Source organism: Crotalus tigris, unplaced genomic scaffold, assembly GCF_016545835.1.
Source record: "Crotalus tigris isolate CLP2741 ecotype Arizona unplaced genomic scaffold, ASM1654583v1 scf7180000017987.690289119674:8195010, whole genome shotgun sequence".
Classification (NCBI taxonomy): Eukaryota; Metazoa; Chordata; class Lepidosauria; order Squamata; family Viperidae; genus Crotalus; species Crotalus tigris.
Genome location: NW_024096758.1, coordinates 7,401,343 through 7,424,842, shown reverse-complemented (window position 1 = coordinate 7,424,842; position 23,500 = coordinate 7,401,343). Strand labels below are relative to the sequence as shown.

At 40.2% G+C, this 23,500-nt stretch overlaps 1 protein-coding gene across 2 annotated transcripts in view; it reads right to left on the bottom strand.

The window, feature by feature from the left end:
* Nucleotides 1-23,490, bottom strand: part of RNF43 (ring finger protein 43) — a 49,589-nt gene extending 26,099 nt beyond the window's left edge. Inside the window, exons 1-2 of one of the 2 annotated variants that reach the window (XM_039346276.1) lie at nt 21,594-23,489; nt 3,322-3,444 (exon numbers count right to left, since the gene is read on the bottom strand). In XM_039346276.1, the coding sequence (XP_039202210.1) occupies nt 3,322-3,444; nt 21,594-21,830 (360 nt within the window). In that variant the 5' untranslated portion in view covers nt 21,831-23,489. Of the gene's footprint in view, nt 1-3,321; nt 3,445-21,593 lie in introns of both variants that reach the window. The other variant, XM_039346277.1, reaches the window with a different exon arrangement.
* Between the last annotated feature and the right edge of the window lie 10 nt (nt 23,491-23,500).

Genomic DNA, 23,500 nt, shown 5'->3' with positions numbered 1-23,500 from the left:
CATGGGACTGCTGCAACAGTCATCAGTGTAAAAACCAGTCATAAGTCATTTTTTCCAGTGCTGTTGTAACTTCAGTCACTAAATGATCTGTAGTAAGTCGAGGACTAGCTATATCAGTGGTGGCGAACCTATGGCACATGTGCCAGAGGTGGCACTCAAAGCCCTCTCTGTGGGCACGCGTGCTGTCGCCCTAGCTCCGCCTCTCTTCATGGCCCTCTCCTCGCCAGCAGCCCCCCTGGAGGAGAGTCGCCCCCAGGCGCGGCCGCATGGAGCAGCACAGCCAAGGACATAGCTGGGCAACAGGGACAAGACTCTGCCCTCACACCCCATAGTGTGCAGATGATGCTGCGGGGTGTGGGCAGAGGGCGTGGCTGCCATGGCGCTGCAGGGCTGCCTGGGCAATCTTCTGCAATGGGCCATGGATGCAGTGCATGGCCCTGCAGGCAGGTGGGGCAGGGGGCAGGCGAGAGCGGAGCAGGCAGGGCGGGAAGCGGAGCGGGGGTGGGGGGCGGTTTTTGGGCACTCGGTCTCTAAAAGGTTCGCTATCACTGAGCTATACTATTAGATTTGTAACTCCTCTATTGTTCATGCAATTTAAGAAAGCTTAGAACAAGTCCCTAGAATTGATCTGAACATGTTCATCAGAACTTTATCTATGATACTCAGACTACATATAACCTTCTAAGGCTTTGTATGCTGTTTTTCCAAAATCTGTCATTAAATTATATGATGGAAGAGGGAAATACTAAATATCTGAGCTGTATATGCTTTAAAAATGATTTAGAGGAAGAGATTCACACCTCACATGAACACAGTACCCTTCTGCTACGCATTAAAGTGTATGTGATCTTCAGGTTTTCTGAAAGATGCTGATGTTTTAAGGAGTCAAATTAAACTAATGTACATTTAATGAAACTTTCAAAGCAGTGGCATTTTTTTCATGTTTCAGGCCTTGAAAAGTGATGTGTGAGCTTTAATGAACAAAAGAAAAGAGCTGCCCTTGTAAATTATTTTTGAAGCATACAATGCTAACTCTAATCATCAACCTAAATGTATAGTATGAAATCTAATTAACTCTAATTAAGATATATTTAAATTAAGTTCAATGCCATTTCTATCTTGTTTTGAAATGCAGGCACCAGCACACCACTCAAAGGACAAGTTCAAATTTACACACACACACACACACACACACACACACACGTCTGCAAATCCCTGCTATTAATGTACTTTTGGAGTACAACTTTGGACTATTACTCTCCATGTTTGCTCCACTGAAGTAACTGGGTCCTCTCTCCCCCACCCCAAAAGAAAAACCACTAACAAGAGGTTTTTTTTTCCTGGATGAGATCAAATATCCATTTAGCCTAGTGCTGATCAGTTAGCATCTCTCCAAACTAGGCAGGAAAATTAAAAATGTCCTTTCCAAAGGCCTGAGGCCCTGGGATTTGAAGTCAGGCCTTTGGAGTATATCAGTACTCCTCATCCTTGACAATTTTAAGAGGCGTGGACTTCAACTCCCAGAATTCCTGATGACTAGGGAATTCTGAAAGTTGGAGTCCCTGTCTCTTAAAAGTTGCCAAAGCTGAGAAACACCGGAGTTGATTATGAGTCCCTTTGAGTATTGAGGGTACTGAGTATTGAGCCACTAGCTATTTCTGTATAGTCCCTAGCACCTCTAGAACTGAAGAATCACAGTTGTGGACAATTCTGGCATGGAAATGGTTAACACCTGCCTCTTTTGGAAGGAAGGAAAAAAGGAAGTCTGATGAGCAAAGTGCAGAGGCTGGAACACTCTCAGCAGCTGCCTTTGATCTCAGCGTCCTTGGAAAGCGTGTGCGAGCAGGTATCCGCCAGAATTGCTCCAGCAGGCTGGCTTCGCAATTGCCAAGCCTGCCTTGAACAGGGAGGTCAGAGGTTAGCAGTACAACTTCTCAGCTGTAAGATCAAAGGCACTGCAGATCTCAGGCTCCAGGGTTGCCCTGGGAGGTTGGGAACTGAAAAAGCTTAATTTTCCTGTAAAGGTGCTCTCAAACTGGGAAACTGGTTACGCTTTCTTTAAACCTTTCCAGCATTTACATGTGCATGCACATTTGGGATGAATTCATTTCACCCTGCAAGGTCCCTTCCAACTCTGTTATTCTAATTCTAATTCTGATTTATCCTAACAGAATCTAAAAGACAAAATGATAAAAAATCTTAATGGTCAGCAGTGGCCTTGTCTTAAAAATTATACTAATCCAAAAAACGTGGGCCTTACAGCACTTCAGACTCTACAAAGCTTTTTAAGAATCTTTGGTCTGAGAGATGAATTCACTAAAAGAAATGTAGCTCTCATTTTCAAAGCAAAGAGCACTGTGCAAATTTGCTCATTTCCTGAATATGGAGTCTAAAGAATATAGCAGAAATTGCATATGAAGTCATGTTTAACAGGGATGACTAGCAAAGAGTCCCATTTGTTCTGTCGAAGCCAGCCAGCAGTTCTAAGTTGAGTTCAAGACACAGGCTAATCAGTATTTCTCCCCTCCTACCCACTCTCATTTAATAAATCCAGTATTCCCTTGTATCATGCTGAGTATTTTGGGGAAGCAATAATTGATAGAAAATCACATTTCTACAACCAAATTTAACAATAACTTTTTTTTATTCTGTTCAATTGTGTCCAGTTTTTGGAAACAGTCAGAAAAAGTCCCTGCAGTTTTCATGGCAAGGTTTTTCAGAAGTGGTTTTCCATTGCCTCCTTTCTAGAGCTAAAACTGACTAGCCCAACATCATCCAGCTGGCCTTGTGCCCAGGCAGGATTAGAATTCATAATCTCCTGGTTTCTAGTCAGATGCTTTAACCTCTATTTATCAAACTGCCTCTCTTTGCATTAAGTTAAAATAAGGTAAATGCATTTCTGGCAGATGGATTGATAGATGGATAGGCAAGTAGGTGACAGAAAGCCAGACACACATGGAAATCTGACATATGCACACATTTATTGTGTATACGGAATCTTTAAATACCATTTCCCAAAGGCTCTCCTCCCCCAGTGTCTTTCCCAATAGAAAGGTGAGGCCCAGCACTAACATCTCAATTGAGATGATCTGGAATGGCAATTTCTGAAATGTCTTGTTCATGCTTCATCTTTCCCAATGGAAAAGAGTGTAAGGAAAAGAAATTAGAGTGTATGAGAGACTGTAACTATGTCCATTTAGTCTGGGCCTTACCTATTTGAATGTAAAGACACTTGGGAGTTTAATTTTCAATCTAATCAACCAAGGAGCTGATAAAAAAACTTTCTGAAGAAGTTATTAAATCTCTTCTGAGCACATATACCTTATTGGCCAATGACAGGCATGGCCGGAGATCCCGCTCAGGCCTTTCCAGTTTGACAATGGACACAAATCCTGGGACTGTGTGTTCATCCTCGCTGGTATTACACAAAGACAGGGGATGGAACTGGAAAGAGAAAGGAAGGGAAGTTACTACTGATAGGACAATCATAGAATCATAGGGCTGGAAGGGACCTCAGAGGTTTTGTAGTCCAACTCTCTGCTTAAAGCATGAGCCTTATACTATCCCAATCAAATGGCTGTCCAGTCTGTTCTTGAAAACATCCAGTGATTGAGCACCCACAACCCCAGGAGGCTCGTTATTCCATTGATTAATTGCTCTCACTGTCAGAAAATTTCCCCTTTGTTTTAGGTTGAATTTCTTTGATAAGCTTCCACCTATTGCTTCTTGTCCTGCCCTCTGGTGTCCTAGAAAATAAGTCAATCCTCTCTTCTTTGTGATAGTCCCTTAAGTACTAGAAGACAGCTATCATAAGAGCCGTGGTGGCGCAGTGTTTAGAGTGTAGGTTACTTTAGCTGACTGCCAGCTGCCAGCAGTTCGGCAGTTTAATTTTCACTGGCTCAAGGTTGACTCAGCCTTCCATCCTTCCGAGGTGGGTAAAATGAGGAGCCAGATTGTTGAGAGCAATATGCTGACTCTGTAAACCGCTTAGAGAGGGCTGTAAAGTATTGTGAAGTGGTATATAAGTCTAAATCAGTGGTTCTCAACCTGTGGGTCGGGATCCCATTTGGGGTCGAACGACCATTTCACGGGGGTCGCCAAACAATGCAGTCCGCTATTTTTCCCCCCCTTTTCCTTAGCTGTGCTACTCCCTTTTATTCTATTGGCTTTTGAAAGCCAATAGAATAGACTCTCTTGAATAGAGTCTAATTCTATTGGCTTTCAAAAGCCAATAGGAATTGTCCAGGCTGTCTCTGCCCTGCTGAGCCCGCCAAAAGTCCCATTCTGCAAACGGTGCTGCACCAGTTGAGTAGTCCTCGACTTACGACCGGTTGGGGGTCGCGGCATTAAAAAGGTTGAGAACCATTGGTCTAAATGCTATTGCTATTATGTCTTCCCTAATTCTTCTCTTCAATTGGCTAGGCATATCTAGCTCCCTCAGCTATTTGCCATACAATTTAGCCTCCAGACCCTTTATCATTTTTTTTGGCTTACATTGTAATACAGAAGATAGAGACTGCATTATTGAGGAGGGACTGTGGATCAACACTTGATGAGCAACTGAGCTGCAGGGTAAAATGCTACAGAAATTTTTGTCAGTTTCAGATAAATATTTACATTTTTTCATTATTGAGCTTAGGCATTCTTCCATTTCTTAGACACAAGCTTAATGAAAATGTTAAAATATCTTCTGGATGACCTAAATGGCATATCTAACTCATAATCCAGCATAATTCACAATCTGTCCAAATGATGATTTTCAGGTAAAGTTGCATTACAGCTCAGTTATCATTATGCTTGTTGGGAATTCCGAGAATCTGTAGACTCAATACACCAATGAGCATAGATTACAAGAAGATGCTCTGCAGTGACCAGTCAGATATATGACCAAGAGGTAAAAGATAGATACACTGTGCTCTACATACAATTACCCTTGAAGAACCTTTAGTAGCTGCCAGTAGTACAAACATTCTGCTGAATTATTTGTTAATATAGTAGAAAGTTTCCAGGAATCCATGGGACTTTTCTTCTTTCATTGTACCACTAGTTAGTTTGCTTCTTAGCCCAGTTGAAGTTTATCTAGCAAAGGTCCTGGCTAAAATTGGGTATGAATTAGTCACTTACAAGGACACAGTATCTAGATCGCTTATCTAGATTTAAATCTTAGCTTTCTTAGCAAGTCCCACTTTTAAAGAGTATACCTTCATAATTAATGTATTAAAAATGTTAAGGAAAACGAACAGGACTAAAAGAAGGAACCATTCCTGTTTAGAATGGAAAGCTGGCAGCAAGGAAAAGATTATTCTTGCAAGATTACAGTTGCTCCATAAACACAGAGAGGTGTTTCCTTTGAATTCAAAATGCCCTGAAGCTTTGTTCATGCGATCTTGAATCACACAAACATATATAAATACAACATACATACATATAAGTGTAGGAAAAATAATTAATTTCATTCACAAGAACTTCCTTTTGGAATTTTAATGGAAGACTGTTCCATAAAAAACATACAGAGACTTGCTGAATCAAAGAAATGTTCACCAGCATTCCAAGTCATTCAGTGGCTGGTCAAATTGATTTAGGAAGCATACAGTATAAGGATACACCCTTTCCTACTTTTTGGTCCTAATTTCCAGTTCTACAATGCTTTTTAAAGTATGGTAGGGATCTCACTTGCACTCAGATTGTTAGGAACTGGCAATTTTTTCCACAGGGCCAGAGCTGTTACCATTGTGGGCATCAAATGGAGGAACTGCTTATAATCTGGCCAGAGAGAGAAAGAAAGAGTGTGTTATTGGGAGGTTGCTCCATCTCCAAAGCCACTTGATTGCTTCCAAAGGGTGTGGGCGACTTAAAAATTGCCACGCCTAATGGCTGGGATGGACATGGGGATAGAATGTCCCAATCACAAAACTGAGCTTAAAAAAATAAAAATAAAGGTAGTAATTGATCAGTCCACTTCAAGTAAAGTGAAATTACTTTAAGAAAACCTTTGCAACTGGATGATCAAAGGTAATTAAACAACAAAAAATGACCATCTACTGGAGTCTGGAAGGGGTTGTTCTGTCAACTGGCGTCAACCCTTATTCAGCTGGTCAGGGGAATGGCTAATGTAATTCCTGTTCTTCTGGGGAAAGAATGGCCATCTGCGCTGTTGCATCTGTTGTCTGATAGACCAAAGGTGAGCTCACACCTGCTGCTAGCTTTGGCAAAGGATCAAGGGAGAATTTCATTGAAAGTTTGATAGCATCTCTCCCCCCCTCACACACACACTGGTTAAAAGAAAGCTGGCACGCCTGTTTAACACAGCAGCTTCTCTGTGTGGGGCCAACAGTATGTCTGATGGATCAAAGGAAGGAGTGCTGCATCTCAAAGATATGGTTCTTCACCTTCTAGCAATCATGGTATATGGTTCACTAGTCTTAGTAAGCCAAAAATTGCAAACTCTTTGCTGCTGCATTTCCAGAAATCTTTATCACTGCATATGTAATTCTATTCAAAATTTTAGAGAGACTGTGGCTATTTAAAGTTGAGGGATCTGTGGTTCTGCAGATGCTATTGAATTACAACTACAATTCTTCACCATCAGCAGTTTAGGCTACTAGTAATTCAGAAAAATCTGGAAGACTATAGATTCTTATCTTTTGCTGCAGTTATTTTAATATACAACACACATGTGGACGTTAACTCTCAGAATACAGGAGGAAATGCCTCTTCTCTCTCTGATGCCATACACTAGATAAAATTAGATTCTGGATTTAATAATCTAACTAAGCAGATCCTAGATTACTAGTCCAGAATCTTGCCCTAAATGCACACCCATTGCTGATGTACAAGGTTATCATCAGAGGCTAGGGAACTATATGCCACAGAGACTGCCGTTTTCGTGCCCTCACCGTTGCCAAGGTGTATTTTGAACTCCTAATAACCTACCGTGGGACAATGAGACTTTGTAGCCTATATTTAATGGGAAAAACAAACACCCTTCTGACTTCTGCATTACTGGAAGGCAGGGTAGAAGATAGGTGTTTTTTTTTTTTTTTTTTAATGATTGCAATATAAAGCAACCAGAAGACAGGAAAGCAGAAAGGACAGAAATTCAGTGGAAATGCATGTGTGATTTCCCCATAATTGGAGACATCTAACTAAGGGGGCTGCCAATGGCAATTACTCAGACTGAAACAAAACATATTTGTCTAGAAGAGGGAAACAATCTGACTAGGTGGAAGACTTGCAAATAGTTGGTGAAGGAAGGTTGGGCAGCTTCCCTAACTTAGTGCTACCTTAGTATTGTTGGAAGAAAGGATGAACCACGATGAAGACCTTTCTTCCAACAGTATATTGCAACCTTGCTCTCGACTTCACTGGTGAAATACTGTATGGGCGATCTACCATATACTGAAGACTTCCCCATTCTAATTTCCAGAAGTTTTAGGACTAAGACTTTCAGAATTTCCAGCCAGATATTGTCCCAATTGATCCAGCATGCTTAACTTGGATGTGGAATAAAATCCATTTTCTGTGCTTCCCCAGTGCATTGCACCACAAATTGAGCAAACATTCTGGGCTCCCACAACACACCAAACCTGGATACAGCATAACTAGGATTAGCGAGCTGCGGAAACAAAGCAGGGTGTGTTCATCTAACCTTTTTAAGCATGTCGTGTGAACACAACCATCGAGGGGGCGCTAGGCTCGAGAAGCCCGCTCCACCCCGCTGGCCTTGAAACCCAGAGGCTCAAGCGAGCTGTCCGGGCCGGGTGAACCGAGGGCTCAGAAAACGGCCACGAAAGACACGCTCCCGGCGGTGGGGAGGGCGGCGGCCCTCGTGGATTTCGACCACGTGCGAAGCAAAGGAAACCTGCTCCGTTCGCTCTAGCTCGGTAGGTTTGAAGGTCAGCCCTTCGCAGCGAGGCCCTTTGTCTGGGCTAGCCGGGCTTGCCCGTGTCCAGCGCGGCTTGCCCGCAGGCCCTCGCCTGCAACTCTCGCCACAGCCAGCGGGAGCGGCCAGCAGGGCCTCCGAGGCTGCCTGTGGCGCGGCGAGATGAAAGGCGGGCCGCTAATGTAAGAGCCGGTGGCCTCCCCAGTGCCGTTTGAGCTGTTTACAGATCGAGTTAACTATTACAGGCCGTGTGTATCTTGGCTGCCTGCCCGAATTCTTCCGCGCCCGTCAGATATTATTAAACAACCCTTTCGATGCTCGCCTGGAGTTCTTCCAACACACCTCAGAGAGCTGCCGACACTCCAGGCGGAGCCGTTGGTTGGCACTCTTGTTCCCGAGGCCCAAACAAGAATCATGGTCTCGGCCCCGGGGAGGCGGGGAGGGGGATTTGGCTGGCTCGCGGCGGCGAGTCAAAGGGAGAAGAAAACAGGGAGGGTCAGGCTTGGTAGGCACGGAAAAAGCCTCAGGGTGGGCATAGAGCCTAAGAGCACCCCTCACCTCAGTTCCCTGGGCAAGGTAGTTCAGTGTTAAACCTCCGGCCCCCCATCTGCAGGGGACTGTAGAGTTGAATGCGTGATTCTGGGCCGCTCATTGTGTCTCTGGGCCGCTCGTTGTGCCCAGGCTATTTCCTGGGGGGAAAAGGGAGAGTCTCCTATGGAAGCCATGTTGAGGCGAGCCAGCATGTTAATTGCAAATCCTCCTCAGTATTTCGGAATTATTTGCCACCCCTAGTTATCTCGGCAGTGCTTTTCATGAGACTCTCTCTCAAGCTGTGCCTTTTATTAAATAGGGCAACTTACAACAATTATGGCTCATGGCTGAGAGTCTCTATTTCTGCTTAGGTGACCTGTGGCACAAGTACTGACCAAATGGCAATTTATCAGTGGCCATAATTGTGTAATAAATCAGCACTGGCTGGATGAATAGAATTCACTCAGTCATAAGATGTGGTTTTTAAGCCACCATAGATAGGCTTGGAAAACCAATTCAACCACTCTGTGGCTCAGCCTGTCAAATGCAACTGATAGTTCTTTTGCCCCTGCATTGATCTAAATTAGCTTAATAAAAAACCTAGTTCAACTGTTGTTAATGAATTATTAGAACCAGTGTGATCTAGTGGCTAGGGGAAAACCCAATTAGTCAGGCCAGTATTATCTCCATTTCAGAGACTAGATGAGTTTGAAAGACATTTCTGTTAAAACCACCAAGCTCAAGATAGATGAGAGAAGTTTTGTGGTATTTTGGGTGTCACCTCACTTTTCTCCAATGTATTGTGTTTTCAAAGAACTTATTGGCTTAGTTGAGGAACATAGTCTGTCAATTTGAGCCCTGGATAGTATGAATCAAGATGGAGATTTCTTGGAGCATATACAGAATGTCTTTCCTTCAACACGATGCAAATATATACTCCTCATTGTAATACACCATTTTTTTGGGTAAAAGAAATCAGAAGTATATTTTAAAGCTAATTAAACCCATCTCAAAATGTTACATAGTGGACAAATTATTATCATTGCTCAGTAGTAATGGAAAAGTTCCTCGTCTCAGAGTTGCTTTTTCTCTTTTTTGATTTTGGGTCACTAGTTCATTAATGACCTTCATCAGTCAACATTCCAGATCTTTTCAAGGTACAGGTAGTCCTCGACTTACAATAGTTCCCTTAGTGACCGTTCAAAGTTACAACAGCACTGAAAAATGACTTGAGACTGTTTTTCATACTTACCATTGCAGCATCCCCACAGTCACATGATCAACATTCAGATGCTTGGCAACTGACTAATGTTTATGACAGTTGCAGTGTCCCAAGATCATGTGATCACCTTTTGGTACTTTTGACAAAGTCACTGGGGAAGCCATGTCATTTAACAACCGTGTTACTAAACAACTGCGGTGATTCACTTAGCAACTGTGGCAAGAAAGGTCATAAAATGTGGCAAAGTTCACCTAACAACTGTGGCTTAGCAATAGAAATTTTGGCGTTAGTTGTGGTTGTAAGTCGAGGACTACCTATACTCCCAAACCACATGACCAGGTAGCTGTATCTTTCTGAAGAGACCTTATTTTGTTTATTGCAGATCATTTCAGAGAATGATATTTTTTTAACTGGTTGTAGTAGCAGAGGTACACTAGGATTGTCATGCTGAGTGCTCTAACATTCCCCCCCCCCCCAGGGTCTTTGCTCCCACTTCCCTCTGAAGGGCAGACTGCTTTTGGCTGCAATCCAGCCTCTATAAATGCAGGCTTGAGAAAGCCAGTGAGCTTTAAGGGTTCAGCCCCCCATCCATGCACAGCAGCTGTTTTTTTTATCTCTTACCCTTCAGGTGGGTGGATTTCAACTCAGAGTTCCACAACAAGCCCTACCCATCTACTGTAGAGAGCAAATAATTAGAGCAGCCAGCCAGAGAGACATTATTCAATGATTGTGCCCCAGATCATTTAGCACCATTATAATTGAATTTTGACACAGTACATTATCTAAATTGTGCTAGAAATCGTAGCAACTGCCATGACTGCTCATAAACTGATGCAATTTTCTTTTTGTAGAGTTTCCCTACCACCATTATGTTCAGAATCCCCATTTAAATAAAGCACTCCCAATGATCATAGCAACTTAAGCAAGAGGATGGCAGATGGGGAGCCTCAGCTCAAGCAGAGAAGCCTGAGATGAGCTGAGTGGACAGGGAGGACTGTAAACAAGCGTGCAGCTTGGAACTTTGGGCTGAGTTAATGTGCTCCTGCTGGAAAGCCTGGGAGCTTGCTGTTGGCAGGTTTCGATCTCCTGCATCCCGTGTCACTAGGAGCCATTTGCTGGCTCCTCCAGCTTCCCAGCTTGTTCAGGCAGGCCTGTCCTGCTAAGAGAGGGAGGAATTTGATTCTCACCCCCAGGGGCTTGCTAAGTAACTCTCCTGCACTTCAAAGGAGCTCTTTATTTTGCCTTAGTGATCACACCCTGCAAAAATTTCCCACTGACAAAAGAAATCGTTTTATAGGCAAAGGAGGGATTGGAATGTCTCCTCAACCCTGATGAAGGAAGAAGGGCCCAGCACACACCCTGGAAGAGACAAGGCATAGAGTTGTGGTCTCTTCAGTGATAAGTGCTGAAACATAAGATGATCTGAAAGTTGGAAGAATCCTGTTGGATCTTATCCAGCATCCTGTTTCTCAAAGTGATAAACCACATATCCTCTAAAACCCCATAAAGGTGAGGAAGCTTACACTTAAATACAGAATTCCAATGTAAGATATCATCACACACCTCTGCCATGGATTGTGATTTAAGATATTGTTATAATAATGTCAATCATAGTCTCCATTCTGGAGATCTATGGCATTAATCCCAAATCTTATTCAATGCAGATGGAGAGCCACAGGCTTCCATTAGTAACCTTAAGACTTGACCAAATCTTAATATATTTTCATTCATAGATTAAGCTAAAAGGCCAGACTACCTTCAACCCAACTTCAAGCACCATAGTTTCCAAGAAGTTTTTGACCTTGCTGGTTTGGGAATAATAAAGATTGAATACCAGCAACTCTGTAGGACAATGCAATGTTTTCTGGATCCCTAGAGAAAAAATATTATCAACTAAGTACAAACCTGGATAAAATGTCCTGCTCATGTTTTTGTTTAATAGTTGCAATATCTGCTCTCTGTCCTGTGTACAGGTTGCTAGAAATAACTAGCTGAAACCCTAGCAGATAGATAGGCAACTATCAAGCAAGAAGCTTGAACAATAATTTGGGAGAACACAGTGTTAATGAAGCTGCATGCAGTCTAGACAGTGCACTTAGTAGATATTGAAAATGGATATGGCATACATCTGGAATAGGATTAGCTTCTTAGATCTTCCAGTCTACCCATAGTACTTACATCTGATATCTGAAATCAGATATTGCAGAAACTGACACAAGTCATGGCTGTATTCACATGGCATGTTATCCTGGTTAAGTAATGACTTGGCAGGGGCAGCATTTGTAAAACATTACAAGCTTTGTTAGTTTTAACCTTGGATAGGGCTTTTTGTTTGGCCAGCATTTTGTAGAAACACAGTCATTGGGTTAATTTATGGATCATTATATTTGCAAATCCAGAAAATGAGTTAATTAGTACCCAGGTGAAGTGGGCTGTGTGAATGCTGCCAGTGAGGAATATTAATGGTAACTCTTAAAACTATGTTACCACACAAAAGAGTTTACATTTTTCCATTCTCTCTATTCCCTGCTGACCCTCATCCCAACAATCAATTACAGGTGATAATTCAGGTCGCCGGAGAGTATGTACCAGCCAGCACTCATTGTCAATATATAACAATTGTGGGACTTAAAGCCATAATGGTTTCAGTTTCCCACAAAAATACTTTCAAGCAAGAAAAATAGTTAATCATCTGCTATGGTCTCTTGCATATGTATGCTCATTAATGTAAGTTGAAGACATGGCAAATATAAAGCAAGACAGTACTTCAGGAGGGGAAGCCTGTTCTGAAGTCAGATGCCTCCATAAGACCTAAAAAGAGCTATTTTTTTGCAACCAGTTGCCTGAGTGCCATTTTTTAATTGGAAGGGACAGCTAGCTATAAAAGTATGAAGCTATATTGTACACATCTTTCCAGTAAGTGTTCTTAGGATAATCACTGTTTTGAAGGTCAAGGTAAACAATTCAGTGAGGGTGAAGGTTCGTTCTTCAAGCTTGTGGATTGGTTTCTGAACATTATCCTACACCCAAACTACAGATATTCATCCTATTGCAAATTAAATTCAATGTTTGGAGAGAGAGCAGAGCCAGAGGAACCTCATATCATCATGAACAGAGCCAGGATCTGAAAAACTTTTTTTTTTTCAACATGGTATTAGTATTGCTTCACACTTTTATATTTTGGGGTTGTTCCTCAAAAGAATTGGAAGTTGTAGTTGTTCTATATGGCCGCTCAATTCCCACCTCTGCATTAGATGAAATAGATTTTGACTTATGAAACATCTGAATTTGCAGCTATTCATAAAATCTACAAAAGATCCTGGTCTTTTTAATATTTAACCTAGTCCTCTTTCATCTTGGACCTTCCAAATGTACTGGACCTGGTGCTGATGAGAATTTTAGGAGTTAGACACATTTAGTGAGAATCAGGTTGGGGAAAATAGTTAATATTTGTCTGGGCACAGGCAGGTGCCATTGGTTTATGCAACTAGAAACTCAGAAAAATCCATTGGTAGAACCATAAAGGATCCTACAACTTTCCAGCGGTGGTATTGTATATGCATTTGCTCTAATTCTTGAGAATGGAACTTTTTAGAGACTCTACAACAGGGGTGTCAAACTGGCAGCTTGCGGGCCAGATAAGTCACATGTAGGCCGCACCCACCCCAACTCCGCAAAGGCAAAAAATGTTGTGATATGCCACAATATGTCACATGCCGTGATCGAGTTAGATACCCGTGGTCTACAACCAGAACATCTGAACAGCTTACATGCCTATTTAATCTAACATTTTGTTTTCACATGATCAGCTAGAGAAATCTGATGAGATTACTAGATTGAAATATGGAGCCTCTAGTCCTCCCTTTTTGTTTATGCTTGGTGCTCTGGTGCTCTATAGCGCCATGCCACTATGTATTCTCCATAAATTTTTCTGCTCCAGAGTGCAGCCCTAAAGCCCAACATTTCAAGGGAGCAAAGTTTTGTTAGACTCCGTGGGACTTCCTCTCAAAAAAACCTGTTGATCTAGAGATTTCAATTTATATTCCCCAGCTGTCTAAAATGGTAACTGTTTTCTGTGCCTGAGTGATCTTGTGATTCCAAATTATACCTAGTTTAGAAGCACCCTTAAATACTTCAAAAGAACATGGAAATCTAACTTAGAGCCCCTGTGCTGGTGTTTAAAGAAATAATTGTTAGGGGGAGAAGAAAAATGTGAAGAATATTAGTGCATGTCTGTTCATGTTTATTCAGAAGCAGCAGCAGTGATGCTGTCCTTTTAACACTTGCTGTTCATCCTAGATCATCATTCCCCAATCCAGTGTTCCTTAGACAACCCATATGGCTAAGGATTTAGGGAGTTGTAGTTGTCCAGGTAGGGATACTTCTCAAAAACGTCTCACCTAATTTTTCTCCCAGTAGAACCAATTCCAATGTGGGATTGTCTACAGTTCTGTTTGTCAAATTTCAAACAGAATACCAAGCAATCAACATTTGCTGCAGCCTTTCCTCCTATTTTTTCTTTTCACCTTTTCTATTGCAAAAATTCTATTATAATATATTTCTCTTGAAGCTAATAAAACTTTTCAATCTCACAATTCAAATTTCAGGGAGGCTAGTTCAGAATTTCATACATTTCAACTTGGAGGAAGAGAGGAATTCTTGTGTTCACTTCTATATTTCACTGGTCAGTCTACGGCTATTGTACAGTGTTTGTATAGCTAAAGCAACTTTTTGCAGCTGCACTGTGTTAATCCTTTTGATGTAACATCAGATGTAGATCTGTGTCTCAGCGTAAGAATGGAGGGTCAATCTTCACAGCATCTATTTCAATGATCAATTGTACTTTGTGCCCAAAAGCCCACTTATTGGTTAATCATTACACAAATCAGCCCTAAGGAAATGCAGTCAATGGACAAGGGAAGTTAAAGATACCCATTAAAAAGTTTATGACCCGTACTGGGTCCAAGACAGTCAAAAGAATCTTAAACTCAGCTGAAATTACAAAGACAACAAATGTCAAATTATCTGTGAGATCCCACTACCATTGTAATATTAGACATTTGTTTATAACAATAGAAAATATATGACAGTAATTTATTTTTTAAAAATAGTCACTGGTATTGCTTAATCAAAATATACTCCTTCAAATTGGTTTCCTCGGAAATTCAGCTTTTGATATGCTTGCCTTTTTTAAAACTAAAATCCAAGTTTGAAAACATCCTCTTTGATGGCCATATGTGTCATGAACATTTCTCCCCTTTATGTTAATTTTAAACACACACACCTGTAACACAAACTCTGGGTGAGATCTATGTGAGCTTTTTATCTTGGCACTATGACATCTATCTTACTCAAGATTCACACAACACATGTCAATTGTTGCTATTTTATCTCAGCATGGCAATTTTCTCAGCCTACTGCCTTTATAATGATTCTGTGGTATAATATAGCAATTTGTAGTGCCTAGTAGAATATTTTTTGATATTATAGAAATATTTAAGGGAGCTCCCAATAGGGAAGGGCAAAAAAAGTTTCCTGTTTTTTAGAAATCGTGCTGTTGCCAGGGGTGGGGGGAATGGTTATTGGTTTTTTTTTATTTTTTTCTATATTTTTTTTATTGTTTGTAATCTGCCGAGAGTCGCTGTGAGTGAGTAGGCAGCTATATAAAATTTCTAAATAAATAAATAGTGAGGAAGTAGTAAAGGAAAGAGAAGAAACAAAAGTCATGAAGACATCATTTTTTAAATATAAAATAGGTTGATGAGAAGAACAATCCATTGCGTCTAAGAGCTTGGAGATTAGTAGTACTGTACCTCTCTAATGGAGCATCATAACAAGAATTGAGATTTGGCAGCTTCATAAGCTGACTGGATATCATAATTTGTATTTTATGAGGGGTTATTTCATTTGCTTTGGAAGATGATGGTTGTTATGTATTCCTGCATCTAAGTGGATTTTTAAAATCAGTTAATGACAGAAAGCAGCAGCTAGAACTTTTAATGAATCTTATTTGACTCATTTAAAACTTCCAAACTTAGTATCGTATTGTGAAAATGGCCCACTGCCCTATAGTGCATACTCCATTGCATTAATTGCCATATGTTAGGTTAATAGTTACAGCAAATATGAAAACCATGGTGTCTCATTGCTACAAGGGGCTCTAGTGTGAATCCTCACAAGAGATATAGGATTTACCTTCATCATCAATTCAGTTTATGGCGATTAATATATCAAATCAGGGATGGGCTGATTAAGGATTATCACCACCAAAGTAAAGAGCTCTGGATTGGGAGAATGAGACAAGGATGCTCAACCGTAAGTATATTTACACCACATGTTGAAAGAAATGTGGCTAACCATTTGTGGGCAAGACAGATGGATGAATAGAAAGGAACCAATTTGAAATGAAAATACATAATTTGCATAAAATTTGCAGACCCTTAGCGGTCTAGATTTAGACTTCAGGAAATGGATCTACTTTATTGCTCTGCTCAAAGAACTGTGGCTTACAACCAGACTGGAAAGTCTGGATGCATCCACTGTAGCTTCTGCCTGAGATTCCAAAAAATATGTAAGTGATGTTGGGCTCCTGTAATTACCCTGCCAATATGAGGTAGTTTCTCCCTGATGTTGTTTAACATCAGTATTCAAGTTCATTCATACCTTTTGAAATACAGTATCAGTTTCCCAAGAATTTAAGATATATTCAGATGAGGGTCTTATTGCTCAATCATCATGTTTTTCAGAATTTTATGAGAGACAAATGTGGTCCTCACCCGCACACAGCACCCCTTTTTTCCCCTTTTCGTTAAGAAATATGTTAGCAGCCTAATGCCAATATTGGGAACTCTCCTTCTAGAAGCATGCTAAACTAAACAAGCATTAGCTAATCCATCCATGTGTGAAGAATTGGGCCAATTATAGGTGATCTTATCAGACAGTAGGAATCCCAGTCCTTCTGACAAGGGGCATCTTAGTAACTATATCAAATGATGCCCATTTATTACAAAACCAATATATCTTACTGCACATTAAAGTTACTCCTCTTCGGCTTTGTAGCGTTTGATTGTTAAATCAAAATATTTCAACAAACAGCATATTCTATAACATGGAGATGTAGACAGTTCTCAAATATGAAACTTAAGATGTCACTGTATGAGGATTGTACTGCTTCATTGTACGTTTTTGGATCAAACTTTGTTTTACTCACATTTTTCATCGGCTTAAAACAAGTAAATAACAGCACCATGAGGAAAGCTAGGTATTATGCATCTTAAAACTATCACCATGTTCAAGAACATAGTAATACTCATCTTCCATATATTTAATGCATGTAAATGCTGTTGCATGTTTCTTATTGGTAAAAACAACAATGAGAATTCAGAACAAATGTAATTAAATATTATCTATAAAATCGGCCCTATGTAATTTGATTCCTACAGATCAACTTCTTGCCACCAAAAGGAATTTAAAATACCTATAATTCTTCCTCTTTATAGAAATATCTATGGCTTGCACAGGATGGGCATAGAAAGGTGTGTTTTTCCTCTCCCTAGAAATATAATGAAATTACTGTGGTTAGCTAGTTACATTGTATAGCACAACATAGCCTACTAAAGAGTATGAATTACTGGGTGAGTGGCAATTCTGTATGCTTTGACTACAGAGCTGAAGAGAATGAAGAGAGAAATGGGGGGGGGGGGTTTCAAAGAAAGACTTAGCAATGACAAAATGAAAGTATAAACTGAGATAGGTAGAAAAGAGTGAATAAATAGAAGTAAAAAGGATTGGGTTGAAACTATGGCAAAATATTTTATACTGTTGCTATAGTGATGAAGCTCTCTTGGATTATTATACCTGTTAAAAACCAGCCTTTTGAGTGTCCAATTTATATTGCACACTTGGATTGTCTTGGCATCAGGATACACACCTCCAATTCTGCAGGTTTATTCCTGGCTAAAAGCTTGCAGTCCAAAGCTAGACATATATATTTTTTAAAATACCAAAGTGGAAGAAATGGAATTTTATTCAGTTTCAAGACATGCCAACTTCTCTGATATAGTACGAGTATGCAGTATAATCAAAAAATGATTTATAGATTTCTCTCTTCTCTTTTCTCCTAAGTTTGTTATAACAACCTGACTTAAAATCACACTGCAAATTGTTTTAAACTCACTTTGAGAATTTGGACTTCAAATTTAGCCTGCTTAAATCCTTACCCCATCCCTTATGTTTCTTTCCTCTCAGCTGTTCCTTTTATTTATCTCAATTCCTTTTCTGTTCTGTACTCCTTTCTACAGATAGTAACACTTGAACTTTCATTCCTTTAATGGTCAGCCACTGATTCTCCTGGGGACCATCTGAATGTTGATTGCATGAAGATGGATAAGCCCCATAGTCCATTTCTATAACAGACTCTTAGCATGTCTCAGGTTCATGGCCACATTCTGCAGATATTTCTTTTGTCTCCAGATTAGCAAGTGAGGCGGGGGTGGGGGAAGAGAATTTATCTCAGAGATATTGTGTTACTGATCTAGAGACTATGAGATGCTTTCCCCTGCTCTTTTTCCTTTGGCCTTATTCAACTGTCAGTTCAGTTCCTTATTGACCTTTCAACTTCTAGTGGCTGATCATCCTTCTGTTTCTCAGCTCACCATAACTTGAGCATTTGCCATTCTAGCCTTCCACTCTTCCACCTTTTCCGTGAGGAACATCTGACTTGGGAGATAATCTATTGGTGCCAGTTGCCAAATGAAATGGCAGATGTCTCTCTTTTTCCTTAGCCACATTGGCATTTGCCTTTGCACAAGCTAAACTATTAATATTCCACACAGGCAGCTGGTCAATATAATAAAATCCCTCAATCTGGCAGTTGTAAATAATCCACCTTCAACAAGTCAGTTATCAAATTGTACCAGGTTTGGTTCTCAGAAGAAGTGCCTGCATGACAACGTCTTCCTCTTCTGGTACAAAAAGGACACCCCTGCATCCCCCAAATTCTATACATCCTCTTGGATGTGTGTAATTTAATATGTAACCTTCAGGATGCAACATGACAGTGTTTTCAGTGGAGCTGCCCCTAAAACAGGAGTCCCCAATCCCTGGTCCATGGACCAGCACTGGGCTGCAGCACAAACAAACAAAGCCCCATCTGCAGAATACATGCACCCTCCGGTCCACAGAAAAACCTCTCTTCATGAAACCGGTCCCTGGCATCCAAAAGGTTGGGGACTTCTGCCCTAAAAGACATCTCAGAAACGTCACTTAACCTGAGAAACAGTAGCTGATTGCTTTGAAACATCTGGAAATGGGAATCTGTCTCTACAAAATAACTGCTCAGCTGGTTTAATTATTTGTTTCTTCTAGATATAGTTCAAGATACTTGTTTTCATTTATGCAGTCCAAAATGGTCTTGAGTTATGATCAAACAAATAATGCAACTGTCTGGCTATAAAGCAGAATTTTGGCAATTGTAATACAATAGCTCTCAAAAAAATTCCACTTTAAACTTTCTTTTTTTTTTGTCTTTCAATTCTTTTTTTCCCTTTGAGCATTGCAGTTTCCCTTTTCATTAGCTAATACATTAATATATAGTTATTTTAAGTGATTTTAGGATTGCTCTGAAGAAATGTTTAAAAATGCCCAAAATAGAATTATTAATGGTCAGCTATATAAATAATATCACCTAGTTTGAGCCATAAATACATGAAAACTGATCAGAGCATTGAATATGGCCCATATACCTCCCTGAAAACAGATCCAGATTGCCTTACAGTTAGGTGGAACAGACTGTAGCAAACTGGCAGACTTTAACTGGCTGACTTCAGGATGCTGATCTATAGGTATATGGAATTCCTTCCCCTTTCTATTACTATATCACAAACTAAAGTATTCTCAGTGTGGACTTAAAACATTAAAAAGATAAAATTTTCTCCTTCCTGTATCTTACTGTAACCTAAACCTGTAATTAAACTTACAAAAATGCATTTTGAAAAATTCTGTATTATTTCATTTCCTCTGCTTTTTTCTGTTTGGGTACACTGCCTGCCTTGGGTAGCAGTGACTGTCTTCTTCCACTTTGTAAATTGCTGTGCACACAGAGGGTACTGCTATTACTATGAAGTGTTACAATATTAAGTGACTTCAAGCTGGTCACTATGTTTCACTTTTCCTACAGGTTTGTTGTAGGGATGAAAAAGAAAAACACTACTTATAATAGCATATGGAGTTCTTGGGAAGAGGTTGGATAGGAAGGTATGGTATAAAATCATGAATAATTTTAATTGTACAGCACTGGAGGTAGTCAGAAAATGTCATCTGTATTAATTTTTTGCTCAAGCCCTTTAAAATCTGAAACAGCATGCACAAGAAAATGCATTTTATTCTGACATGGTTTTTGGAAAAAATCTACTAAGCTCTATTACAGTGTGTTTCTAATAAGATACATTTTGAGAACAGAATGAATGTGATTTGCTCAGAATTACCTAGAAAAGGATTTAGAATCAGGACTTATATTGTAGACATCATTGTCAGCTTGAGGCCACAATATACATTGCAAATATGAAAGACTACTTTCCCTAACACACACTATGATTATATTTTCAAAAATAGCATATGAACCTGTTTTATGCGGTGGTAGCAGATTACAAGATCTAAGGCAGAGATTATGCCTTCCTTGTTGTTCACATACATTTGATAGGTTTTCTTAGCATGTAGTTGATAAATTTGTCATCTTAGGAAGAAATCCTGTCATTGAATTATGCCTATTTGAAAAAGGACACATGTTCAAATGAACAGAGTTGCTTTGTGTAGTCAAAGGATGTCCCCAGTTTTTTCTACTGGAGCTATTTCAGGTGGGGAATCTTTTTCAGTTCCGACTGAGATTATTTGAACTGGATATACCAGGAACGTGATCCGGGTGATCTATCAGCAGGCTATGGTCTTTCCTAAACACTAAGATACAAAAGTAGTGTGCAATGTATATTTGTTTGCCTTGAGATTTGAATTAACTTCACAGGAGAAACCAACCAGAAAAGTTGCAGTACCTTGATACAATATACTCTATGACCATTCATCAATCCCTAATGACACTTTCAAGTTCTTCACTCTTTCCATCCCCCTGCAAAGTATCCTGAAACGGATTGATTCAATCTAATCAACTGTTCCAACATCCTTGCTATTTCAATTTCACTCTGAACATTACTACTGAAGGCATCAGCTACTTAATTATCTGTATTTTGTATAATATGACATTGCTTGAGTTTTGCACTACTCTGCTTGTGAACAATGAATTCAAGTCATGTGAGGACCCTGCAAGGTGAGTCACAGGTTGCAAGGCAAGATGGCACATGAAGTCAGGCCAGCAACTGCACTTCATCACAACAGACTGAACTTTACAAGAGAAATTCATTCAGCCTTTCCATTTGGCTCTTCTTGCTCAAACTATGGAAAGTTCCTCCAAGCATCTCTCTCTGATCAAAGAGAATCCAAGACTGACATTCCTGAGTCATTGTGGGAAAGGAGAGGCTTGGTTGTCGCTTAAAGCTCTTTCAGAAAGGCATGGTAAGATCAGTAATGTGGAAATACCGAAGTCAATATATTTTTTATGGCTAAAAGGAACCAAGGGAACAGAATTTTTTTTAATATAAAATAAACATAAGAGGTAAAACCAAAATCGTGTTCAGTGAGTGTCTCTGATAGTTCATGCCTTTGTATTTAATTTTGTTCATACAGAACAAAATTAAAATGTCCCTGGGAACAACAATATGCACTTGCCCATTCATTTGTGTTTGCTTAGCTAATGAATGGCTATAAAAAGTGATACAATGAGGAAAGCTTTGTGAAGCTACAAGGTGGGCAGTTCTACTTGGTAGCTTTAGTGATGAAGCAAAATAAAACACCACTGTAGCCAGACCTCCCATGGGATGAACAAGTGCAACAGAATAAAGATTTGCTTACCTGCAGCAGTTTGCCTTCAGCAGGGGTGATCTCTGCAATGCTAGCAAAGACTCCTTCCAGTGTGAGGGGTTCCAGTTTGAAAGGAATTACCCGAATTATTGCCTTCTGGGCCAAAGTCCGCTCGGCTTCCATTGCTGCCACCAGTGCCAGTCCTGAGTAGCCTAGTCGTATCTGTAGCATAGCCATTAGCAGCCAAGGCCAGAGGACTGCCAGCTGTAGCTGGGGGCCAACACTCATGCTCCCAGCTGCAGCAGTGTGCTCTGGCCACACATACTGCTCAGGAATGTGTCCTCACCCCACCAGCAGGTTCCAACAACTGGTAAAATTGTTGAGGATTATAGCCCTCTGTGCAACTGCAGTCAATGGGGCAAACAAGAAGCAAAGGATAGCTACCTTGCAGCTTCTTCCAGGTGTTCCTCTCTCCTTTTTCTCAAAGTTTCTTCATGCTACGTGTTTGTGAAAGCCTTGAGCTTCACAGGATTATAAGAACCCCAGATCAGGTCTTCCTTCTCCTCCTCCTCCTCCAGATAAATTCAGACATGATGAACAAAACCAATGGGATATGAATAGCATATGGTAAGAAGAGCTCGTGGTTTCTTCTAGGAATACTGCTATACCTGATTTTAGACAGTTCCCCATGGAAGACAATATCAGCTTCTCAAATCTTTTTAGGCTTGTAGATCCTAGGATGGCAAACAGGACCGAACCTGATATCAGATGACCTTAGCAGCCCTTGTTGACTGCTGAAAAGTGAATTGCTTTTTTCATATATTCTTTTCTGTTAATGCCAACTATTTTTTTGTCTTCTTCTTCTATTTATGCCACACATTAAAGTGTAGAGTAACCATGCATGTACTTGCATTTAGGAATTTGAATGCAGACCTGGTTTTTCTTACTCATTGTCATCTGTTTGATCTTTTATTCATATTTGCATGCCTCCAATGCCTGCACCTCGCTCACTTTGTTGAATTAAAGTTTTTTAAGTTGGAATTTTCCAGCGGTTTGTCATTCTTAATACAGAAAATGTAGTCCGTGGCTCCCCAAATTTATGAAACAAAAAAGACATTTCTCAGATGTTTTCCAGGACTTTGAAGCTAAAAAAACAGGAAAAACAACTACAGATACACCTGTGTTTTATTTCATAGCTGTGCAAATCTCAGAATGTGTATCCTTTTAGAAGTTAAATGCAAATTAACACAATTAAACATTAAAAAGCATGCTTATGATTAAAGCTGTAGAAAAGCTGCAGAAATTTATCAGGTAAACTGTTTGATCAGAGAAATAAAAAATAAATTTAAACTGGTATGCAAACCTGTACATAGTCGTGCCTCCTAAAAATCCATGAGGGGAAAAAAAAAAACACCCAGCAGCTTTTTGAAAAATTTTGGACAAAATATTTCAATTATCAAAACGTATTCTGAATCTTACTTACAAATTTCAGGTAAGGAAAGGGTAGTAGGGAAAACTCACAGAAACACTCTATACAGGTAAATGTGAAATTCCAGAGTCTGAATCAGAAAGAAAAATTGACTCCCGGCTGAGTCAGGCGTGGCTGAAATCTAGTTTCCAAAAACAACCTAAAAATCTTGCTAAAAATCCGGGAAAATTTCTGGGAACACCTTTTGAATATGAGTAGTCTCCCCTTCTTTCAGCAAACATAGTAGCCATATCTCAGCAATATGCAGGATGGCAGTTGCTTGAAACAGCAGATATCCATCAGAAGACCGCATTAAAAACACAATGCAATCATTCTTCAAAGACAAACGGCCCAGTGGGATGAAGTGAACTTGAAAAGTTCTGCAGAGCTCTTGAAAAAGTCGTCTTTCCCCAAAACCACAACTGGCTTAGCTCCTGGAAGGCAAAAGTAGTTCGTAGCTTGTGCTCTTGGCTTCCCTCCCCTAGGACTA